This window comes from Stenella coeruleoalba (genome assembly GCF_951394435.1).
Source record: "Stenella coeruleoalba genome assembly, chromosome: 15".
Classification (NCBI taxonomy): domain Eukaryota; kingdom Metazoa; phylum Chordata; class Mammalia; order Artiodactyla; family Delphinidae; genus Stenella; species Stenella coeruleoalba.
In genome coordinates, this window is record NC_137161.1 from 14,781,219 (window position 1) to 14,799,987 (window position 18,769).

General features: G+C 47.1%; 2 protein-coding genes across 4 annotated transcripts; both read right to left on the reverse strand.

Moving 5' to 3' along the window:
- Nucleotides 1-116: 116 nt before the first annotated feature.
- On the reverse strand, nt 117-18,497 carry ZSWIM1 (zinc finger SWIM-type containing 1). Of its 2 annotated transcripts, none has more exons than XM_079945653.1 (2): nt 18,366-18,497; nt 117-2,384 (listed from the first exon to the last, which is right to left on the reverse strand). In XM_079945653.1, the coding sequence occupies exon 2, from the start codon at nt 2,234-2,236 to the stop codon at nt 866-868; it is 1,371 nt and encodes a 456-aa protein (XP_079801779.1). In that variant the 5' UTR covers nt 2,237-2,384; nt 18,366-18,497; the 3' UTR covers nt 117-865. The 2 variants fall into 2 exon arrangements, with proteins under 2 accessions (XP_079801779.1, XP_079801778.1); XM_079945652.1 differs by lacking the exon at nt 18,366-18,497 and adding an exon at nt 3,351-3,879.
- ZSWIM3 (zinc finger SWIM-type containing 3) lies at nt 3,886-18,704 on the reverse strand. 2 transcript variants are annotated; one of them, XM_079945651.1, is made up of 2 exons: nt 18,447-18,704; nt 3,886-6,862 (listed from the first exon to the last, which is right to left on the reverse strand). In XM_079945651.1, the coding sequence occupies exons 1-2, from the start codon at nt 18,518-18,520 to the stop codon at nt 4,939-4,941; spliced, it is 1,998 nt and encodes a 665-aa protein (XP_079801777.1). In that variant the 5' UTR covers nt 18,521-18,704; the 3' UTR covers nt 3,886-4,938. The 2 variants fall into 2 exon arrangements, with proteins under 2 accessions (XP_079801777.1, XP_079801776.1); XM_079945650.1 differs by having other exon boundaries at nt 18,366-18,704.
- Between the last annotated feature and the right edge of the window lie 65 nt (nt 18,705-18,769).

The window sequence follows — 18,769 nt, forward strand, 5'->3', positions numbered from 1 at the left end:
AGGAAGGAAAATTAACTCTTACTTGAGCACCCACTGGGCATCAGGCCCATTACATGCCCACTTAACCTTTAATCTTACCAGTGCTCTGCGGATCTCCATTTTTACAGATGAACAAATTGAGGCTTAGAGAGGTGACGTGACTTACGTCACATAGCTAGTAAAAGGCAGCACCAGCCCTCAAAAATCAGACAGGGAAGATACCAGGATTTGCATGTAATGTCAGACTCCAAAGTCTATTCTTTCCATAGTATTTCCTAAACTGCTTTCTACAAGACAAAAAACTAGACAAATGCTAAAACAGACAACATTCAACTTTAATGACCTCAGGATGGGGCAGGGTGAGGGACAGTGAGGCTGGGAGCCTGGCTGAGCCGCTGCCTCTGGGGGCCTTTTCCTCTGTGGGTGAGGTGTCAGCTCATGACTGGGGAAGCTGTTACCAAGTCCCGACCCTTGATCTCCACTCAGTGTCTTATCCCTTATCTTACAGCAGGGGCTACCTGTTTTTATAAAGCCCTTGAGCTAAGAACGGTTTTTACCTTTTGAAAAGGTTGTTAAAAAGGGGAAAAAAAAAAAAAAACCCACACAACAAAAACAAAGAACCAGGAATATACAACAGAGGCTCTACGTGGCCAGCAAGTCTAGAATATTCACTAGCGGGCCCTTTATGGGAAAGGTTTGCCGCCTCCTGTCTTAGGGAACTAGACACATTGTAGGTAGCAGGCTGCAGTGGAAGAGAAAACCTTTGTCCTTCTTCCCTGGAAGGAGGGCCCGTGGAAGTACGACTGTGTGAATGTGTGTGTGGGTGTGTGTAGGGGGGGTGTGAGCACATACTTTGCGGATGAGCACCTCTGGGCGTCGGGCGTAATCAGAGTTGGACCTGCTCGTAAGGGCCGATCCAGCTGTCGGCCAGCTCGCGCAGGGTGCTGTACCGCCGTTCAAACTCCTCCTGACTGCAGTGCTGCAGGAGCTGACCCACCTCCTCCGTGAGGAGTGCCACGGCCAAGTGCTTATCCAGGGTCTCACTCCACTTGCTGCCCACAATGTCACCGAGGCTGGCAGCGCAGCCTGCCGTCCACTCAGCTGGCAGCATGTCTGGCTGGAGCACCTGGCGGCGGGCACTGAGCATGGTGAGGATGTGGCGGCAGGGCAGACGGAAGGCCTGGTTAAAGTAGCAGCTGCAGCTGGCCGGGGTCTGGGGCTGCACCCTATGGGTGTCCTCCAGGATCTGTATGTTCACCTTTTCGGAACCAGAGCCGATGAGGTGCATGGATTTCTGGACCACGGCAAGCTCGCCCAGGCAGAGCTGGGCGGCCGGCCCCGTGCAGATGGCATTAAGGGAGTATTGGATGCGGGCTTCTACCAACTGTTCCACTTTGGGGCTTTCGGGGCTGCCATCCGAAGGGGGATGATTGTTCAGGGGACTCAGGCCCAGGCTGAAACTCGCCTTGTCTCCTGAGTTCTGCTGCAGGTATTGCAACAGGGCAGTCATGCCTTTTTCCACAGATGGGGTGGTGCCGAAGAACTGGCTGAGGACGTGGGCGGTGACCTCCAGGCCCTGGAAGTAGTGGCTGCTCTCCGCTCGGCTTCTCCAGCGGTGGGCCAACCAGATGCGGTCATTGAGCAGCCAGTGCGAGTGGAGCTCCGGCAGCTGGGCCGGCGGGATGCAGGTGCTCAGGAGTGTATACAATTTCCTCAGGTTTCCAGCTGTGGCCGAGCACATCGTGCTCTGCAGGGAGGTCAGGAGGACCCTCTCCACGGGCTGTTCGAGGGACAGTTGATAGAACTTGCCCTGGAAGAACTTACAGATGTGGAAGGCTGAGAGCAGGACCTCAGCTGTGGGGAACTCCATAGCGAGGGTGGGCAGCAGGAGGAAGTGGGGATCCACCAGGATGGTACAGACTCTCTCCCATGCTGGGTTAAACTTCTTGAATACCTGGAGCATCTGGGCCAAGCCTTCAGCATCCTCCTTGGCAGGAATGGCGAAGTAGACTGCCCGGGCAAGATGACCCTCCAGCTGCACCCGAGGTCCATCCACCAGGAAGGTATATAACACCTTGCCCCTTGGGTTATAGGTCCGGTGGATAAATAAGATTTCAGGAAAATGGGCAAAGACTCCCTGCATAAAGCAGCTTTGATAGTTGAGGGCATCTAACTGGGCAGTCTTGCTAAGCTGACAGAGCAGCAGAGGTGGGCTTGGGTCCTCAATCAGGAGCTCATTCAGCATTGTCAGGGCCATGGGGGAGATGGGAGACGTCTAGATGCCAAGGTCAAAATATCTGCTCTGTGAGGCTGCTGTATGGAAGGCTCTCACTCTCTCTCAAGCTCCAACTAAGTTGAGGCTTGAGGCCGGACTGCAGTTCCCAGATCTCGCTCCAAAGCTGGGCCTATGGAGAGGAACAGAGGTTTAAGGAGACAGTAGGGGCTTGACTCTTCAATTACGCATCCAGACATTTTATTGCTGATACTGTGTATCAGCACTGTTCTGGGGGATATGCAATAAACATGTAAACAAACAAGGATATATCAGATAATGAAGTTTACGAAGACCACAAAACAGGGTAATAGTAAGCTGGAGGAGGGAAGGATACTTTAGCCAAAGTAACCAGTGAAGTCCTCTCTGGGGGGTGGTGGGAGGATGACTTGGAGCTGAGAGCTAATTGATAAGAAGCCAGCACGGAAAGATTTGGTTCCATGAGATTTAAATGAGTGTGAAGGCCGGAGCTGCCTTTTTTTTTTCCCCCTTAAAGAGCATTTTAAATATTTGTATTGCACTTTATATTTACAAATTACTTCTTGGCCTCCATTCTTTCATTGGTCCTGGTATATACAAGAGAACTGCAATTGCCCCAAACTTGCTGGGTGATCTTGGGCAAGTCAGTGACCTCTCTGAGCTTCAGTCCCTTCAACCATAAAACAGGATTAACAAATGTTCATAGTCTCTTCTCCCTCCACGTAAATCCCTCTATTAACTGCAATACTATGTTCACGTTTCCTCTATTTAGCCCCCAAACCGGGTTACCGTCTCCATTTTACAGATGAGAAACTGAGGCTCAAAGAGGTTAAGTGACGTGCCCACCATTACTCTATAAGTAGCTGGAAGTTGAGTCTTTGGCTCGGGATTCTGGCTGCTTTCCACGGTACCTGAGGTTCACAAACCAGAGACAGAGAGAGGATGTGGCCTCTGACCTCTCACCTCTAACCCGGGTGGGAGGATGTGGATGTCTGACATTCCCATTCGGAGTCTGGCCGGAGCCAGAAGAGAAGTCAACCTCCCACCCCTTTGGGAGCTGTGTCATGGTGACTGCGGTCACCAGCTGCCTCACACCTCCACCCCTTCAGAAATTACTCACCCACAGCTTGGCTCCGTCGCCATTTCTCCCTATTTGACCCCGACTCTGACTCTGACTGACCTCTGGGCTCACCAACCGCGGCGCCAGCTTCGCCGTGACTCTGGCCAATGGCCTGAGGAATTTGCTTCCGGTCTTTGGCGCTCCGACCAACCGTAGCCCGACGACTCGTGGGCGGGTGCCGTTACCAGAGATACGAGGGGCCCGGCTGGCGGCAACCAATGAAAGCCTGAAGACACTAGCATCCTGGCGAGTCTGAGCACTGAGGCTGAAACTTTGGAGCCTCACGTGTGGGAAGAGCACAGGAAGTGTGCGTTACTATGGAAACTCCCTCCGAAGCCAAAAAAAGAAAAAATAAATGGCAGTGTTTCACGGATTTTTTTCTTTTCTGGTCAAATTACAAAACCCCAGGAGGGTAGGAAGGGGTGCCTATGTAATGAATGGTACAGTGTCTTCTGCCTTATGGGGAAACTGAGGGCCAGGTCTCAAATTCCGCCTCTCCAACAGGGGTCAAGGGGCCCAACTCTTGGAATTAAAGAGACCCACACTTGAGAGAGCTGAACTCCGGTGTTGCCCAGCCCAACCCACTCCAGTATTTTGCTGGCGAGCTCCAGCACAGCGCTGTGACTGTTAAGGTCATCTTTTGACCTCGGTTCCCCTGAAGATGGCTCTTGGAAAGCTGGGTGGCTACCAGGCTTTAGGTGATTAAGACTGCAAACTACCAACAACAAAAGCCTGTGTTGGTGCTTAAAACTGCATTGAATCTAGAGGGTAAATTGGAATTAGAACAGGCCAACACACTAATTTTTACAGATGAGGAAACTGGGGTCAAAGAAATTAGGGACTTGCCCACAGTCTCCCAGCAAGTTGAGGGCAGTCAAGTCTCAGACCCAGGTTTCTTCCCTCCCAATCTATTTGGCTTCTTCCTGCTAGAATATGAGGCAGGCTGAAATCAATGTTGAAGGCTCTGTTGCAGGAAGAGGGTGAAGTAAGTGGCCGATTGCTACTCATTGAATCTGAGGTGTCAGGCTCCATTTGGTTCCACAACCCCCATCCGATTCCTTCCATGTTCAGGCAGAACGCATTTCTCCTGCTTCTTTGATTTTATTTAAAAAGCAAAAACAAAACAAAAACTTTAATATGAATAAAAATAGGTACAAATAACAAATTCTTTGTAAAGAGCAGCAACAGCCAAGGATCACCCTCCTTCCTTTCGTCCCTGAAACCAGGCTCTTCTGTCAGGTCCGTTTTATCTCACCCTAACCTGGGGCAGGGTTTCATCTCTATGTAGTGAATAAGATCTAAATTCAGGGGTTGAGGGAGAACGAGGGACGACCCTTCAGCATGGAGATAACTTTGGCCTTGAACAATGAATGAGGCTCCCGAGGAAAATCAAAGGTAGGGCAGAAAAGGGGTAGATTCAAAGGACTGTCACACAGTGGGGCTCTTCTTCTTCCTGTTGGAACAATTTTCCTCACCCTACCTAGGAAGACATTGGTTAAAACGCTGACACCTAGCATGTCCTGCCTGCTTTGAGCTCTCAGACTTCCAGGGAGAGTGGTCTGTGGCCCACTGCGCCAGTGCAGGTGCTTCAATCGTGAATTGTGGCTCCAGGAGGAGCGAGTCCCTCCCCTTCCTCCTGCTTTCCCCAGAGGAAAGGGAGGCGGCCCACATCCTTGAAGTCCCCCAGCTGCTGACTGGGCTCAGGAGGCTGGCAGGAGGCCGCCCAGATGTCCACAATCTTGCGCAAGGTGGAACAGCGCTCCTCCAGCTCTGGTCCCTCGCTCTGCATCAGCAGGTTCGCGAGCTCCCTGCTTAGGTCCTGAATCATGTCGTTCCGTCCTTTCTCCCCTGGCTGGCCTGCATTCGGTATCAGGACAGGGTCCCGGAGCTCCCCGCTGGGCCCGAGGAGGTGCTGGTACCTCTTCTGCCACCGGCGGCACACCATGGCTTCGCCCACGGGCCTCTGGCTGGTGTGCAGCAGCGCCAAAATGTGCCGGCATGGCAGGTGGTACCGCTGTTGAAAGGAGCAGCTGCAGCTGCAGCCGTCCTTGCTCGCCTGGTGGGAGTCCTCTAGCAGCTGCACGTCCACGGAGCAGCCAGCCACGTCCACCAGGTGCGTGGAGTTCTGTACCACCGCCCACTCATTGTGGCATAGCTTGTAGGCCAGATCGGAGCCACTCTGGAGTAAGGAGTCTAGCATGCCGCCCTGGGAGGGCTGTCCCTGGGGCTGCTGCTGCGGCGCCCGCACCTGCTGCAGCTCTGGCTGTGCCTCTTGCATGGGCAGCCTGATGAAGCTCCCTCCACAGATTCCAGAAGCCTTCTTGGACTTTGGTGCCTTGCTTGCTGACCGGGCTCTCTTTAACCTGGGGGGAGCAGTGGGAAAGTTCTTCAAGCCTTTGGTGTTAAAGAAGTCTATGTAATCCACAAAGCGGAGGATGCAGTCCAGCAGGGACTGCTGTTCCCGGAAGAGGCTCGACACCTTGCTGGTGACGACGTCCAGGCTGTCCATGTAGGTGTTACAGGCGTGCAGGCCCTTCCTGACGTGCATGTACCACAGCAGTTCACACGAGAACCAGTGGGCCTGAAGGAAGCTGAAGAGCTGCTCGTTGAGCAAGACTTGGGACATCTGGCAGAGATTTTGCAGGCTGGCCTCAGAAGTGACAAACACGGCCTCCCGCAGGGCTTCTTTCATGAGCCTTTTAAAGGATGGATCTGCTGAACTACGATGCAACTTCTTCTCCAAGAGTCGGGTCGTGTGATAGATGGAGAGGAGGATGCGGGCAGCAGGGAAGATCTCCTGCAGGATGGCTCGATGAGGGAAGGACGGGTCCACGAAGACCACCTTGACCTTGGGCCAATCTGAGTTGAACTCTGTAAAGATACTCAGCATCTTGGCCACGGAGGTGGCTGTCTCGGACTTGAGCACCGCAAAGTGTACCACTCGCCCCTCTCGTTCCTTGCTCTCCACCAAGAAAGCGTAGAGGATGTGGCCCTGGGCATTCTCCACCCGGTGCAACAAGAGATTCTCAGGGAAGCGGATGAAGAGGTCGCTCATCTTGCTGCTCTGGAAGCTGAGCCTGTCCAGGTCTTGGCTGCTGCCCACACTAAAGGAGGCCATGGAACCCACATCCACCTTAAGAAAGTTCTTCATCACTTTGGCTATCTTGGCCAGGTCAGAAGGAGTGATGCCCTCCTGCTCTGGCTTTGAGGGTGTTTGGACCTTATCTAAGCAAAATGATGGCTCAAACAGGGACTTCTCAGCTGTGCCAAGGTCTTTGTTGATCGTGGGCTGTGCAGGCTGGAGTTTCTTCTGAGATTTGCCAGTGGCGTCTCCTCTAGGACCCGCGGTTTTGGAGTCAACGTGTATATGCTGTGTGTTGAGTTCACTGATAAACAGCCTATCCAGTTTCTCATTGTACCGCAGGAGCAAGTATGCTGGGCACATAGCTGCCGCTGCTGTTCTCTTCCTGTTTGACTGGGTCCGAATACAGACAAATTTCACCTGCACATATCTAGGGAAGGCAGAGGTGAAAATGAAAAAGGTGCTGACCACCCCCTTTCTCTTACAAGTCAACGCCCTGCAGGGACTTACAGCGGCTGATACATTTCCGGGAGACCACAGTGCAATACAGGAAGTAGGAAAGGTTTACATTTTCTCTCCAGTCCCAAAGTATTCAGGTCTTTCTTCAAGACCCCATCCAACTAAAACACCCTTCATGTTCATCTACAGAAGTTCTAAGCCCCAGCTCCTTTTATTTACTCTCATTTTCCCATCTGTAGTTGTCAACAATTCGATCTGAGGCAAAGGTACAAGGGAAAATAGATAAGAGGCAGCAGCAGAGCTGGTTACTCACTGTTTAAAGTGGCCCCTTCATTCCTGCCTTTAGGGAGCCATTGCCTCCTCTGCCTTCTCCTCTCGGCAGCAAAAATAAAAGAGGCCTCGGGGGTTAGGGTGTATCTGGGATCTGGGGTCACCGCTGACTTAAAGAAAAATGTCCACATCCTAAGAGAGTGAGAACCCCTGGGCTAGATGACCTTTAGGATCCTGCTAGCTTTCCATTCTAGGCTGAAAGTGCTGATTCAAAGGAGAACAGTAATTAAATTGAATATCTGCTCTTTTCCCCTTCCTATCCTCATTCAACCCATGCTTCAAGGCCCAAATCAGGCCCCACCTTCTCCAGGAAACCTTTATGGAGGCCCTCAAGCCATAGTAATTGCTCCTTACTTCAGATTCATAGCATTTATTTAAAGGAAAAGGCTTAGCAGATTTTCTGGGTAGCGGTAGTGGTTAAGCGGTGGATATGCTGGAAGCTGACGCTCTGTATTTGAATCCAGGCTCTACCACTCAGAAGCTGTTTGACCTTGGGCAAGTCACTTCACCTCTCTGTGTGCAGAGTAACTGCACAACTCCTCATCATAAAATGAAACTAATTAGGGTTGTTATGAAAATTAAATAAGCCACAGACATAAGATTTAGCCCAGAGCCTGGTTCAGCCTTTCATTTATTCTAAATAAAAGTCATCTACTGTTACTACAGCTCCTAAGCCTTGGGACCTTTTCTTGGGCATTTATGCAGTGTCTTTCCAATTGGATGGGGTTGTTTTCAAGTGGCAAGAGCAAGTCAGTCCTCAGTGTATTCCAAGCACCTAACACCACTGCTGTTCCTTCAGCAGATGCTTGTGAAAGATGTGATGGATGAATGACTCAGGGACCACAGGTGGGCGGGACGGGTCACACCCCTGCCTCCTCAGAGAGTGTCCTAACCCAAAGATAGGGGAAGGGGGGAAAAATCTCAGCCCCTGGCATGACATGACACAGCCTGGGCATCTCACCAACTCCCTTCCAAACACTCTGGTCCAGCTGGTCCTGTTTGCTCATCCTGTGGGGAAGCTTAGAAAAATAGGAAGTCACGCCTGAAATAACAGGGCGGAGGGGCCTGAGGCTGAAAATGCCTGCATGTGTGGTGTGCGCAGTGCCAGGGCAGCAACACCGTCCCCAGCTCAGGGAGCAGCCCAGTAGCACGGCAAGGCCAGAGAGGGGTGACCGCGGTGTACCCTCTGCCTAACTCTTCCGCCTGTTTTCCACTGTCCCAACTGTCTTGTTTTATTGTACCCTAGAAAGACAAACTGTCTACTACTTCCCATGTTCACTACACTGTGTCTCACCTCGATGCCTTTGCTCGGGTTGTCTTTCTGTCTGGAATGCCCCACCCATCTGTCTTCATCTCAGAGCTAACTCATCCTTCAGGACTACATGCAACTACCATCTTTCCTAGGATGCCTCCCCCAAGCCCTCAGATTGGGCCCTACCCTTCTGCTGGCTCAACATCTTAGCATAGATCTTAGCTCATAACTTTATATTGACTTTACGTGTTCACAGTATATGCTTGTTAACCTATCTTTTTTTCCCCAAAAAAAGATACTGGTGAGTGCCAACCATAAGGCTCTTTCCACCTTTCCTGGTTCTATTAATGATTGCGCCTCCCAGGGTGGAGACATTGGCATTCTTTTTAATTCCTCCTTCTCCATGTCTATATCCAGTGTGGTAAGTCTTTTAAATTCTTTCTTCCCACTATTACACATATTAAGAATTATTATATGCCAGGCTACATGTAAGCCCCTTACATGCATCCTTTTACACTAAGAAAAGGGTTCTATCATCCACATTTTACAGATGAGGCAACAGGCTTAAAGAGCTTCTCAAGGATGAGAATCTGGGATTTAATCCTCCAGCTAAAACTGGACGACCTGGGATGTGAACTAAGCCTGCTTGGCTACAGTCTATGTAGTTAACCATTATGTTGCCTGTCTTCTTTCAAAATACTTCTCCCTCTCTGAATTCTCATTTTTACCCTCCTCAACTTGACCCTCAATGCTTTGATTGTTCAGGTTCAATAACTTCCTTAAAGATCTCTAAACATACTGTCCTTGTTTGGTGCGTGACATGCACCATGCACGTCAAACTTAAAGGGTACTAGGTTAAAGCCTCTGTTATTTTTTCCTGCTTCCCTTAATCTTTTTTAATTTTAACTTCTAAATTTTTTGGCTGCACCATGCGGCTTGCAGGATCTTAGTTCCCTGACCAGGGATTGAACCCGGGCCCTCAGCACTGAAAGTGCCAAGTCCTAACCACCGGACCGCCAGGGAATTCCCCTGCTTCCCTTAATCTCTGGTATTGAGTATAATTTACACACAGTGAAATACACAAATCTTTTGTAAGAATTCTTTGAGCACTGTAGTAATTTTAATCTGTATTTATTTCTATCTCCCAGGTGAAAGCATAGACTCTCTTCAAGACAGGGATGGGGTTTTATACTTTTCTGAATCTCCCTTAGTGCTTACATCCAAGTGTGCTCAGCCAGGATCTGGAAGAAGGGAGTCAGCCAGTCTTGCTTCCTTTCAATGTTCTCTGTACATGTTTATTTCCTCTACCTGGACTGTGCCCCCAGTGTACTCCCAGTGCCTGGCACTGCACCTGGCACAGACTAGGTGCTCTGAACACACACCCTGAATGAACGTTAAATGAGTGATTGCATGACACAGAAAATTCTCCTTTTAACATGAGTAGCACATTAGGAAGACCACTGGGAGAGTTCTGTCAGGTGACTTGGCTTCTATCCCAGCACTATTACTAACTATAACTTTGGACAAGTCCTTTGTTTAATTTCAAACATTTACTAAGTCCTACTATGTACCAAACACTATACTAGTTGCTCAGAAGGCTACAGAGACAAATTAGGTAGTCTCTACTCTCAAAGTCTAGTGAGCAGAGAGATTATTACACAGATGGCCAGTAAAGCCAAAACTAAGTGAATGGTTAAATAGAGGTACAAGCAATATACCTATAATTGAATAAAGAGTGATTTACCCTGACTATAGGGATTGGAACAGATCTAAAGCTTTTGATTAATTTCACGTAAGATTTGTGTCCTTGTTGCATGTAAATTGCACCTTGAGCAACGAACAGAATTTTTACAGGTGGAGTCAAGCCATTTTAGACAACATAACCTGAGTTACGAACAAGACTCTGGAACCAGAAGATCTGAGTTTATATTCCAGCTTTACCACTTAGCTATGTGAACTTGGACAAGTCACTTCACTTCCTCTCAGCCTCCAATTCTTATCTATAAATATAGAAATAACAAGAGTACTGATCTACGAATAATCAGTACCTGATCCAAGAATAATCAGTACCACTAAAAGTGGATTCATTTAAAAGGCTGTGGCAGACAGAGAAAGATAACTACTGTATGATATCACTTATATGTGGAATCTAAAAAATACAACAAACTAGTGAATATAACAAAAAAGAAGTAGATTCACAGACAAAGGGAACAGACTAGTGGTTAACAGTGGGGAGAGGGAAGCGGGGAGGGAAAATATAGGGGGTAGGGGATTAAGTGGTACAAGGATATATTGTACAACATAGGGAATATAGCCAATATTTTATAATAAGTATAAAAGGAGTAAAACCTTTGAAAATTGTAAATCACTATACTGTACACCTGTAACTTATATAATATTGTACATCAACTATTCTTCAATTAAAAACAAAAAAAGGCTGTAGCAGGATTGGTTGGTGGCCAACCCAACATTCCTTAGCCCCCTCCTTCCTTCCTTCCTAACTGAAGGCCAATTATATTCAGGTTGCCATTCCTCTCCCACATAGCTAAGTGCTTCGGGGCTACTCTAAGCGAATTAAGGTAATCTCGTTAGGAATGGCCATGGATACTGGCCCAATTCTGCACAAAGAAACATGATAGGAAATGTGCAGGAAACCCAGGCAGGCTTTTGCCTCTGGATGTGACTCTTACATTTGTGCCATGTGGCGAGCCATCCTGAGGGCAACGCTGAGACCTGAGGATGGCAGAGTGGAAAGACGGGAAAAGCCTGGGCCGCTGAAACAATCACCTTCTCTGGGCTAAGAAATAATGCATTTTGAGTCAGGGTTTTTGGTTAATTACAGCCAAAAAAAACCTCGCCAGAAACCACATTTCACAGGAAATTAGTGGGAAAAAAAGATTTGAGCAATCTTTAAAAAAATGAGATGAAAATTATGAAAATATTATATTTAATGAAATTTAAGTTATAATGGCAGCTATCTGCCAATTCTTAGAATAATCAAAGAACCACTTAAAGCATCAACTTTTTTTTTTCTTGGTATATCTCCCCCAAACACTCCGATACTTTATTTCCTGTCTTACTTTTGCAATATGTAAAGGTCAATTTTACCAAAATATTCCTGGGCTTTATCACGTTTGCCAAGGGCCTAATTTAATTTTTTACTATGCAAATCCTTTGCTTTTCACGTCTGTACATATCATTGTCCTGCTGATTTCCCTTTCCATTTGTCAACTGGCATAAGGCTGCAGGTGATGTAAGGATTTCTCTATCATTACTTTCAGGGACTTCACCAAGTCCTACAGCTCTTGGAAGACATGCAATTTCAGTTTGCAATCAGTTTTATTTGCATTTTATAATCCTTATGTTTACCACATCTATTCATTTGCCAAAAACTCACTACCATAGATGTTGATGGAACCGGTAGGATAAGCAGGAAGGAATGACTAAGTAGTGACTAATTTTTAAAGTGGCTAGTTTGTTAGCAAGATTTGTGCTTTCCTACAGAGCCTTGTGATTAGTGATACATGGAAAAATGAAAACTCAGATAACAATGGCTTAGTTCAAAGAGTGTGATGAGGATTAAACAAAACAATGTCTGTAAAGCTCTCAGCAGAGTGTCTAGAACATGTTCCAAAAAAGTATTCAAAAAAGGTAGTTATTAAACTGAACAGCAATGGAGAGAGACATTGGAATACTTCACGGTTTGAAGACTAGCAATCCCCCAAAGACATAACAAAAAGAAAAACACAACAGCCTTATGTAAAAATATGGGAAGGGAAACTGGGCATAAAATCACAGAATCTCCCAGTCGATTGGGACTTTGGGTCATTTAGTAGTACCTCCCACAACACATTTTTCTGACTCTTAAAAGTACCGGGGCTTGAACTTCCCTGGTGGTCCAGCTTAAAAATACCGGGGCTTGAACTTCCCTGGTGGTGCAGCGGTTAAGAATCCGCCTGCCAGGGACTTCCCTGGTAGCGCAGTGGTTAAGAATCCGCCTGCCAATGCAGGGGATACGGGTTCAATCGCTGGTCCGGGAAGATCCCACATGCCACGGAGCAACTAAGCCCGTGCGCCACAACTACTGAGGCTGCACTCTACAGCCCGCGAGCCACAACTACTGAAGCCCATGCGCCTAGAGTCCGTGCTCCGCAACAAGAGAAGCCACCGCAATGAGAAGCCCATGCACCGCAAGGAAGAGTAGCCCCCGCTCACCGCAACTGGAGAAAGCCCGCAGGCAGCAACGAAGACCCAACGCAGCCAAAAATGATAAATAAAATAAAATAAAATAAAATTTATTTTTTAAAAAAGAATCTGCCTGCCAATGCAGGGGACACGGGTTCGAACCCTGCCCCGGGAAGATCTCACATGCTGCAGAGCAACTAAGCCCGTGCGCCACAACTACTGAGCCCGTGAGCCACAACTACTGAAGCCCGCGTGCCTAGAGCCCATGCTCCGCAACAAGAGAAGCCAACGCAATGAGAAGTCCGTACACTGCAACAAAGAATAGCCCCCGCTCGCCACAACTAGAGAAAGCCCACGCGCAGCAACGAAGACCCAACGCAGCCAAATTAATTAATTAATTAAATTTAAAAAAAAATACTGGGGCTTCCCTGGTGATCCAGTGGGTAAGACTGCACACCCCATGCAGGGGGCCCGGGTTCCATCCCTGGTCGGGGAACTAGATCCCGCATGCCGCACATAAGCCCGCATGCTACAACGAAGATCCTGCATGCTGCAACTAAGACGCGGGACAGCCTAAATAAATAAATAAATATTTATTTATTTAAGAAACAAAAAACCTACTACTTTCCATCATGTACTCCAGTTATGACTTTGGCAAATATTTACTGAGCGCTATGCTTCAGCAACTGCATGTATTTAATCTTCACCACATCCTTCTCATTCTACAGAGGATGAAACTGTGTCATGGAGATTAAAAGTCTTGCCCAAGGTCAGAGTTAAAGCCTGTCTTTTTTTTTTTTTTGGTTCTTATATATATATATATATATATATACTTTTTTTTTTTTTTTTTAATTTCTGGCTGTGTTGGGTCTTTGTTGCTGTGCATGGGCTTTCTCTAGCTGCCGTGAGCAGGGGCTACTCCTCATTGAGGTCTAACCACTGGACCGCCAGGAATTCCCTTTTACTACTATTTTAAAGAAATCATTATTTCTGTGATTAGAGTTTAATATTTGTCTCCCTGGCTGGAGGGGAAGCTCCATGAGGGCAGGGACTCAATTTATCTTTTCAACACTGTGTCTCAGACACTAGCATGGAGAAAGTTGTCAGTTAACGATTGGTAAAATCAATGAATTAAAGGGCTCATACAATGTAATAAGTGATGTAGAGTAATCTCCAAAATATGCTGACAAGTGAGAAAAGCAAAGGTGCAGAATGATGTGTATAAATAGTATGCAGCCACCCGTGTTAAAAAAAAAAAGGATGGAGCTCCCCTGGTGGCGCAGTGGTTGAGAGTCCGCCTGCCGATGCAGGGGACACGGGTTCGTGCCCCGGTCCGGGAAGATCTCACATGCCACGGAGAGGCTGGGCCCGTGAGCCATGGCTGCTGAGCCTGAGCATCTGGAGCCTGTGCTCCGCAACAGGAGAGGCCACAACAGTGAGAGGCCTGCGTACCGCAAAAAAAAAAAGGATACATATGTACACACAAGATATGTTTGTTCAGCTCATGCAGCTCAATATTAAAAAAGCAAACAACCCAATCAAAAAATGGGCAGAAGACCTAAATAGACATTTCTCCAAAGAAGACATACAGATGGCCAGGAAGCACATGAAAAGCTGCTCAGCACCACTAATTATTAGAGAAATGCAAATCAAAACTACAATGAGGTATCACCTCACACCAGTTAGAATGGGCATCATCAGAAAATCTACAAACAACAAATGCTGGAGAGGGTGTGGAGAAAAGGGAACCCTCTTGCACTGTTGGTGGGAATATAAATTGACACAGCCACTATGGAGAACAGTATGGAGGTTCCTTAAAAAACTAAAAATAGAATTACCATATGACCCAGCAATCCCACTACTGGGCATACTACCCTGAGAAAACCATAATTCAAAAAGACACAGGCACCACAATGTTCACTGCAGCACTATTTACAATAGCCAGGTCATGGAAGCAACCTAAATGCCCATCGAAAGACGAATGGATAAAGAAGATGTGCTACATATATACAATGGAATATTACTCAGCCATAAAAAGGAACGAAATTGGGTCATTTGTAGAGACGTGGAGGGATCTAGAGACTGTCATACAGAGTGAAGTAAGTCAGAAAAAGAAAAACAAATATCGTATATCAACGCATATATGTGGAACCTAGAAAAATGGTACAGATGAACCAGTTTGCAGGGCAGAAATTGAGACACAGATGTAGAGAACAAATGTATGGACACCAAGGGGGAAAAGTGGCAGGGGGTGGTGGTGGTGGTGGGATGAATTGGGAGATTGGGATTGACATATATACACTAATATGTATAAAATGGATAACAAATAAGAACCTACTGTATAAAATAATAAATAAAATTAAATTTAAAAAAAAGAGATATGTTTGTTCAGGCTCACGGGTATCTCAGGAAGATAATAGCCGTTGTCTCTAGATAACACAGTGGAAGGGACACTGACTTTTAGACCCTTTGATGTAATGTGAAATTTTTAAAAAATTAAATGACTATATTGACCACTCAAAAACAAATTCATTTATTAAATTGTTCAGCCTGCAAAAACAAAACCAATCCGAACCTCTAATCTGTTAGCTGAGTCCCTTCCATTCTCTTTCGCACTGCTGCAGCATAAATCTTCCTTCCAGCCAAGCAGGTCTCCTCACTGCCTTCTAAGTACAGCAATATTAATATCTGCACTAGCTCACACACCATTTCTCCATCCAGGATGTTAACCTTCCTGTGATAGGCAGAATGGTCCCCCAAAAGACGTCCACTTCCTAATCTCTAAAACCTGTGAATATGTTAGGTTACATGGCAAAGGGGAATTAAGATTGCAGATGGAATCAAGGTTGCTAATTAGCTGATTTTTTAAAGGTAAATTATCCTAGATTATCTGCACAGGGTCCTAAAAAAATGGAAGAGGGAGGCAGAAGGGGAGCCAGAGAGGGAGATGGGACGAAGCAGGGTCAGAGTGATGTGATGTGAGGACTCCACCAACCACTGTTGGCTTTGAAGATGGAGGCAGGGGACCCTGAGTGTGGGCAGCTTCTAGAAGCTGGAAACGACTCGGAAACAGATTCTCCTCTAGGGACTACAGAAAGAAATGCAGCTCTGCTGACACCTTGGTTTTAGCCCAGTCAGATCTGTGCCTGACTTCTAACCTACAGAACAGTAAGATACTAAATTTGTGTTGTTAAAACCACTATGTTTGTGATAATTTCTTAGAGCAGCAAATACACCGCCTGACACCTCCCCATCTATGGAGCCCAGCTCAAGTCTCCCTTTCTCACTTGCTTCCCTAGCCCACTGTGATTTTTCTCTGAGTCCCTGCAGCACCAGTTCCGCTGAATTACACATTTAACACTTGATGACTCATTCATTCAACAGTTACTTAAGGCCTGCTATAGGACAAGGCCTGTGCTAGACCCTGGAGACCATCCACCTGAAGGGTGTTTACGCGTGATTATGAGGTGTCTGGACTAGATTCTATGCAAGCAGCATGGTGTTAATCAGTGAGAATGCAAAAAATAGTAAACCAGAGTCCATCCCTGGAAGAGCTCAGCAAACCAGGGAAACCTCTGTAAACTGTGCTCCTTAACGATGTGCAAATAACTGTAACAGGCGCTGTCAGAACATAGAGTAGGAGCATCTAACCTAATCTTCAGGGAGTTAAGAAAGGCTTCCTGGAAATTATGCTAATAACTGAAGGAAAAGTAACAATTAGCTAAGACAGAGTTTTCCACAAGTAGCCCAAAATGACCTCAGATTATACAAGAATATTTAATAGTTATTTAGAAATATATACTATCCTTTTGCCACTATACTGTTACTTCTTATATATTATTGCTTAGATTGGTTCTAAAGCTTCTTTGAATATTAGAAGAATTTCAAGAAAAATGTTAAGTAAATTGTAGTTCAGGATATATAGTACAGAGAGGATAGTATAAAAACAACTAATGTTTGAGGAAAAGGGAGCTAAGATAAGTGGATGGGCAAGGTTATTCTAACCAGCAGATGTCGTAAGTGCAAGGACCAGGAAGCTGTGAGCTTGGGACAGGAGCTGAATGTGGAGTACGACCCGGTGTAGATGGAGCACATGGTGCAAGATGGGGAGGTCAGAAGGGTCAGATGGTCTGGCCAGCCAGCTTAGTAACAGTCCTGGACTTAATCATGAGGGCAACGGGAGGCTACTGCACTTTATCCGGACTGTAAGCAGTTTGAAAGCAGGGCATTTTTTGGTATTCTTTGGCTGCTTAGAAGGATGCTACCGGCAGAGATCAAAGTCCAAACACCTCACAATGGTACTTACAGACCTTTTACATAAACTGCAACTGACACAGCCTCCTGTCAAGCATGGCATCCCACACTGTTTCTCCAACATGCCACCTTCTTTGACGGATCTGTGCCCTCGCTCCACAGCTCCTTCTGGTCAAACCCCTCTGTGATACTTGATATTAACCATTGAACTTCTACACTAGCCCTGTGCCTTCATTCACAACCCAGCAGAAACCATTACTTCCAGTGCGAAGCCTTTCCCTTTCTTCCCAGGCATCTGTCACTTCTTCTGCACATCTCTTTTAAAGCATTTATCACATACTAGTTGGTTTACCTAAGTCCAACTCTATGCCACCTCAAGCTCTTTGAGGGCAGGTTTAGTTACTTATTCATCTTTATGTTAGCTGTACCCAGCACAACACTGGACTTCAGAGTAGGGGAAAAAAACACAGCCTGCCTGCTTAGAGAGTGAGCTTTGGCCAAATGCCTCAACCCAGAGGTCTCAAACTCAGATACACTTTGACGCACTGAGCTGGCCTATAGAGTGTGTGATTACACTTGAATTGATTTTTTAAAAAAGTGGACACATTCGCATAAAGCCTGGATTGCTGACTCCACTTGTCCCAAATCTGGGAACACTGGATCTTCATTTTCACATGGCAGCCACCAGCTGGAGTTAATTGGCCTGCTCGCCATTTTGCCCAGTTCACACTTCTGTTCTCCCTAGCACAAACACCTGGTGTTGGTTATTTCATCATTCCTTTTTGTATAGTTAAAGTTAAATTTTCTTACACTGGGATGTTTCACCTGAGTCCTTAAGGCAATTGAGTTTTCAACCCTTAGCTTAGCCTCCAAGCTTCTTTTCTCATCTTCCAAATGGAAAAAATAACATTTGCCTATAATTTTCAATACAGTCCCGTGGGGTAAAGCATACAGAATAGAGAACGCTGCCTGGGACATGGGAAGTGTTTGAAAAAAGGTTGTAAATCTCAGGAGCTCAAGAACCATTTACAGAACGAACAAATGAATGAATGAATGAACAAACTACCCAATAAATGACCAGTGTTACTGCTTTGTAAAGAGAAGACTGATGAAGAAAATTCTCGCCAAGGCGCTTTTATCTATTTGTGAAGGTCATACTTTGTGTCTGGGATACGGTAGGTGCTCAAAAAATGGGACAAACTGCAGCTATTATGGATTCCATAAAAGCTGTGAATGAAGGCGTGAGTGAGGGAAGGTGAAGCGGGTGGTCAAAGAGCGATGCCTATGGAGCTTTTGCGCTTTTCACCAGGCACACAGCAGGTGCTCAATAAGTGCCTGTGGCATCCTCAAAGAGACAGGGGCCCAGCTGCACTCCCTCCTCCTCCAGGCCGCCCTCCTGGGGACCATCCGGCCTCCTCCCCACCCTCCTGCCCCGCCCCCGCCCCCCCCTTACAGGATGTCCTCGCGGATGGAGGTGCCGTGGTTGAGGTTGTGGAAGCGGACGGAGACGCAGTCCCTGAGAATGAAGGAGCACCTGTTCTCCTTTTTGTAGGCGCTGAAGCACTCCTTGAAGTCCTCGTAGGTCTTGAAGCAGCTGCCTAGCTCCATGGCCGCCCCCTCTGCCCACACCAGGGGCTGCACCAAGATAAACACCAGGGGTCAGAGGTCACCTCTGAGGGTCTACCGGCTGGCGTGGGCCCAGGACGCCTTAACGGTGGGCCCCTATTGGGTGGCCTGTTAACGGAGCTCAGGAGAAGCCCTCGGCCTGAGAGGGTTACCGCAGGTTCGGGGGCGTCTTTGCTCTCTTGACAGAGGGGAAATGACACTCAGCCCTTATTATCCAGTCCCGGGGCTCCG

What these genes read in the sequence shown, in the direction of transcription:
- ZSWIM1 (XM_079945653.1), bottom strand. Translation starts at nt 2,236, where the DNA reads ATGGCCCTGACAATGCTGAATGAGCTCCTGATTGAGGACCCAAGCCCA.
- ZSWIM3 (XM_079945650.1), bottom strand. Translation starts at nt 18,520, where the DNA reads ATGGAGCTAGGCAGCTGCTTCAAGACCTACGAGGACTTCAAGGAGTGC. An exon ending in TCCATCCGCGAGGACATCCT is followed by an intron (nt 6,863 to 18,365) that starts GTAAGGGGGGGG and finishes TGCCTTCCCTAG; the next exon opens with ATATGTGCAGGTGAAATTTG.